The sequence below is a fragment of the Hyla sarda genome, chromosome 1, assembly GCF_029499605.1.
Source record: "Hyla sarda isolate aHylSar1 chromosome 1, aHylSar1.hap1, whole genome shotgun sequence".
Lineage (NCBI taxonomy): Eukaryota > Metazoa > Chordata > Amphibia > Anura > Hylidae > Hyla > Hyla sarda.
This window is the reverse complement of record NC_079189.1, coordinates 111,500,211-111,506,024: the sequence shown is the minus strand read 5'-3', so window position 1 is coordinate 111,506,024 and position 5,814 is coordinate 111,500,211. Positions and strand designations below refer to the sequence as shown.

General features: G+C 37.9%; 1 protein-coding gene across 1 annotated transcript; it reads right to left on the bottom strand.

Moving 5' to 3' along the window:
- Positions 1–4,673: 4,673 nt before the first annotated feature.
- On the bottom strand, positions 4,674–5,405 carry LOC130302323 (putative claudin-24). The gene has a single exon (XM_056551699.1). It carries the CDS (start codon positions 5,357–5,359, stop codon positions 4,697–4,699), a length of 663 nt encoding a protein of 220 aa, XP_056407674.1. The 5' UTR covers positions 5,360–5,405; the 3' UTR covers positions 4,674–4,696.
- Between the last annotated feature and the right edge of the window lie 409 nt (positions 5,406–5,814).

Here is a 5,814-nt window from a genome sequence, read left to right as displayed (position 1 = left end):
AGCATGTATTACATGCAGAGTTGATTGCAAATTTGCTACAGGTCTTTGGTAACATAAACCACAAATCCACAACTTATTAAGCGGTGGCTGCTGCCAATCTGCCGGTAAATTTTGCAACATTTCAAACATATCAGACAAATTACCCTATGCAGTTCTAATGTTATTATATCAAAGTTCCATATTACCTCCCTGACTGAAAGGAACCTTTTATTACTGAAGGACATGACACTGACCACACACAGCCCACTTTAGAGGAATTAAATGGGCACTGTCAGATGCAAAAACTTTTGATATGTTGTAAAGCATTGCAAAACAATGTTTTGCAATTGCTTTTATTATAACATTTTTAGCCTTTTCTATTGAAAAAGCCAGTCAAAAACTGGCCTCTAGGGCCCCCCCCCAAAGCCAGTCAAAAACTGGCCTCTAGGGCCCCCCCGCCTTCTAGGACACATACAAGCCTGGCCGGGTCCAGTGGTCATCGTGACGTCATGAACCCCCTTCTTTGATTGACAGCGCTGTATGCAGGGCTCAGAGAGCACATGGTAAGTAAATTGCTGCACTGCCTGTGTGGTGAAAACTCCTGCTTCCCTCCATGCTGTGAGAGACGAGGAGTTTTCACCACACCGGAGCTCCACAACAGCGTTCCTAGCATCACTGATGCTGTGAGTGCTAGGAGTGCATGGGAAAAACAGCCGATGTCGGCTGGTGCAGCTCCCGGGAGCGGCGTGATCACTAATCAGCCCGCTCTCCAGCGCTCATATAGCCGCCGGCCGCCGCCACTCACATGTCTGCCCGCTGCCACTGCCCACATGTCCCCCCACCGCTCACATGTCCCCCCACCGCTCGCATCTCCCTTAGGGTTAGTATTACTACAGCTCCCAGCATGCCCTAACAGTGAGGACATGCTGGGAATTGTAGTTTTGCTAATGCTAGGGGAGATGTGAGCAGACAGCATACTGAGGGAGGGGGCGGAGACCTGCACAGTGAGGCCACGCCCCCTCCCTTGGAGAGGAATTCAAGCAAGTGAGCAACAATAAAAGTGTAATAAAAAATATATATAAAGGTGCTAGACACATAAAAATTAGATATACATGGTCAGGATTAGGTACTGAGTAATATATGAACAACATTTTTTTTGGGTCTGACAGGAATGCTTTAAGCAGAAGAAGCAATAAGACATCTTATTTATGAGTTTTATTGCAATGAAGGTTTAGGACCAGACTCCCCAAAGCATGGCACTTGAAAATTATTCCTTTCATTTTAAGCTTTAGGCAATGCTTCTCCATTTTTAAAGACTTGACCATGTACAGCTAAGTTGGTGTCAACCTGCAGACATCCCCTCCTCCTTCTTAAAAGCAATCGCAAACAAATCCCTTTTATTTCAGACATCATGGGGTATATCCAAATATTATTTTCTATTCTAAATGTTTATCTTCATACGGTTGCCAATTTTGGTAATAATGTGTACCTGTATCATTTTTTCATAAACTTCCTTTAACTTCAATAAAATGCAATGTATTATTTTGACCTCAGGACTGTCTTTGGTTCACTAGTTTCTATCTGAACAATGATTTATCAGCACAAGTGGACATTAATATACAGTATCAAAAGCAGTAATTGTGGAGTGGATACTTATCTAATATAGCACAAATAAGTATAGTTTGCAGAAAATCTATATTATTGTTATTTAACTTAGTATAATGTTGGCAATCAAAATCAATTCTGACCTTTATTTAGTTGATAACATAAGTAGATTAAAAAAAAAGCATCATAAATAGAAACATTCCCATATTCGTGATTATAAGTGGAGTATAAGTATTTGTAGCCATCTTCTGATAATAAACTGATTTTAATGAAATTAAGAACAACTGCCTGTGCAACGTTAAGGCAAAGTAGATCACATTTTGGTTCCGTTTTTTGTTTTTGTGTCCGTGATCAATTGCATTTTTCATTCTTTTACGTTTCTTGTTTTATTTTTCACTGGAACAAAAAAACATTTTTAATCTTAAAGTTGAAATCTTAATTATCTTTGAAGTAAGTATCTCCCCTTATGACAAACCATAGATTGCAGGTAAATGTATCACATATGCAGTGTCTTACAACCACATATCCCACCGAACCGAAAGCAACCGAATGTGCTAAACACACAAATACCCCACACATTTAGATTTTCCTATCCCAGAGACTCAGGGAATTGGTAACAATTCCACCAAAAAGCTCAGTGTAGGATATCTAGCTAAATATTGGAGGGAATAATTATTAAAATTAACAATAATAAGCCTATAAAAACTTGTTACAGTAGAATAGGGTAACAATAAAATAAAAACTTTATTGGAGTACAATATAAAAACATTTTTAGAATGGGAATTGGTAACAAGCATAGCCATGGGGTACATGAACTTGGTCATTCTGTGGGTAGAGTGGGACATTTAGAGGAGCTATGGGGTTTAAAGGTTGGTTGGAGGTAGATTGGTTTAGAAATGAAATAGGTCGTTAAGTTTTACCTCTATAGGGTTTCATATAATAAGGTCGTTTAGGAATAGTCTTAGGTATGCCCTAGTAGATGCCTTATAATAAAAAAAACTATCTATATGAGAGACCTCATATCTCTTCACCTCTTGGTGAACCATGAAAAAGAAGATAATGGTAAAATCCTTGATGTTATGGCAACATCTTACAGCTATTGAATATTGCGTGGAATTGCTTGCATACGATGTTTGTGATTTCATACCTGCGACCTCTCAGGGTGAAAGTGGGGTGCTGGGGAGGAGAAGGAGTAATACCTTTTTTGCTCCCTGTACAACCACTTTAAGAACTGCCTTGTTTTTAAACCTGTGCCAATGTACATTTACAGCAGTGTTTAAATTGGCTGCTCAGAATTCAGAGACTACTATGGACCCTAGAGAGAACTCAATGGGAGCTTTTCATGGCATAGATGCATCAGTGATGCCACTGCCCATGTTAATCCCAGTGGTCACATGACTTATCATGTAATCGCCAGGCTGATGGTAGCAGGAGGCGTAAGCTGGTATTTTAATGATTCCCACCCTCATGTCAGAGGTCCTTCTACTTCTCCATTCTTCAAGAAGAATTTGAAAAAATGTAATAAACTGGATGGTGAACAAATGAAAGGTAATATTCTTTTTCTTATATATTGGAAGGGTTACCCTTGTTTAAGGGGTGCTAGGGTCATTTGTAAAGGAAAAGGTAGCAGCTACTCCTCAAACTTCTAAGAAACTGGGCTTGTTATCAACCACCTCATCGGACTTGTTAGAGTCAACATCTTAGTATGTGCCAGACCAAAATTTATGACCCAATGGCTTCATTTTCCAGGTGGTACACACTGTACGATTGGCGTTCCTGCTTGCTTTTAATCTTCACATTTTTTGGGTATCATTTTAATATGAGTTAAAAATTTTTGGATTTTATGTTTTGGGAGCTGGAATTTTGCAAACATTTTTTTTTTGCACCATTTGCTTTTTTGGACACTGTACGATTAACCAACAATTAAATGAGAAATATAGAGGAAAAAACAAATAAAGTTGACTTTGGTTAAAGTATATAGAATTTAAAAGTAACCTATTATTAAGCTCTGTGGACGGATACAAAACAACTGGACACACAAAACTACAATTTACCTCACAATATAGGAAATGTAGAAAAAAAAGTGTAGTTATTTGTTGGTCTTGTTTTTAACTGTTTGAGACTGACCTTTATATGGTTAAAGAGATTATAAATATATATATATATATATATATATATATATATATATATATATATATATGCATATTATGACTACAGTAACAGGGTTACAGTCTTGGGGTTCTGAACAAAACAGCTAAATGCATTGTTTTCTAACCAAATGAGTCAGAAAAATTATCTAATAAGCATATTAACCATGCCTGTGCTGGAACGTGTGACTTTAAAGCTGAATGGCTAATGTTCAACAACAACTTTTTGATGATCTAATGTTAAACAAGGTTGTCAGAGTGTGATTAATGTGAAGAATCCACACACGCCTTTTTTGTGTGCGGTATGTGTCATGCCAGAGTCTGTACAATCCAAAGTGACTGATCCGAAGTGTTGGGGGTCGGGAAGGACCTGCTTACTGAAAACAATTAAAGTTAATGCTACTTTTATTTTTCACATGCCTATAATAGCATTGGCAAACATACATGCATTAAAATAACATTGCAAAATCAAGAAGAGACCTAAAAGCCAGCATTTCATGAAAACGGCAACACAGGACAAGTGTTAAAGGTATTGTAATTCTTTGCTTGCTGTTTAATTTCAGCATATCTTCTGCCACAATATTTTATATACAATAAGGAATGACATATATTTAAGAGCAGAGACCTAGTATACTATAAAAGTTACATTATCTACATAAGGGAAAGACAACAATTTACATTTCAGCAAGATTGTAATTCTTATGGTAAAAAAAAAAACTATAACTATAAGGGGTACAGCATGAGCATGTAATAAATAAATAATATTCGGCTACCTACATACAATATGAGACAAGAATGTTTATGTATTATACTATAACACTAATCCATATAAATTACATTCTAATCTGCAGTGTGTAGGTAAAACTGTCCCCGCTGAGGACAGAAGTTCTTACAATTATTTAGTTCTAGATTGGTAAAGTCTTCATAGAGGATGCATGAAATTCTACTTTTTATTTCTGTGATGTTCAGACGATCAGATCAGGGCATCTGCTTTGTACAGAAGCAGGTCGATACAATGTTTTGGGGACAGTATTACCCAGATTCGTAAAGCTTGGTTGGTCATCAGTAGATGGCAATGAGCAAAACAAGAGTGAGCCCCCCAATATAAGGAAAAAGGAGCCAAACCAGCACATGAACATAGCTTCTCCAAACTCCCATCTGGGAATTATTTCTGGGATTGTCTCATCCCAAAATTCCTGGACTGTATCATAAGCTATCCAAGATACTGGAACTAGAGCAGCGATACCTGAGATCAAAAGTAATGTCCCACCAAGGAGTGCGAGTTTCTTTTTCATGTCTCTTCCTCCAAACTTTAGACATTCCAAACACATGGTAGAAATTATTAGACCAAGGATCCCCAAACCGTCAGAGAGAAACATCAGAATTCTCGCCATCCGAAGGGGTAATGGCATTGCCAAAAAGGAATCAAAGTCTTTGCATTCTGTGGGACCTTCATCTTGCATCACACATGTCTGCCATAGTCCACTGATCCAGATCTCCATTTCATTCAGATCAAGGTTCAGATTCTTCCAGAGAGGCACAAAAGTGCTAACACAGGTGAGAACGCATCCCAGCAATGCAAAAAACATTCCACCACATTGCAGCTTTACCCTGCAGGTGACAGCCATTAAGTCCAGAGTCTACAAGGACAAATATGGGGATGGAAAGAGCTTGTTGGCAACTGGTGTCTCCGATCTTAATAGTGTGTTGGTATTGGAGTTAGTGGTGTGAAGTATAAGCTGTTATATGTCATTTAATTCCATTGAAATTTCTTCCTATGTCTAGTAAATAAGGTTCTCAGTTACAGTTACTGGATTTCAGCCAACAAAGCACTATTGCCTCACAGACAAACTCAGGAGTGATCTCATCATTAATGAACAATGATTTGAGGGAGGGGCTTATACTTAACACCCTCATATGTGCTGTTATTTTTAACTCTATATTAAAGTGTATGGCTATGAGATATGACAGATGAGTCTCACAGTATTTTTAGAACTACCTTTCAAAGGCAGGTTATCATTTATACCTGCCTAATGGCAAAATGAAATGAAAAGTAGTTACCACACAAAGCATAACGTGCTCT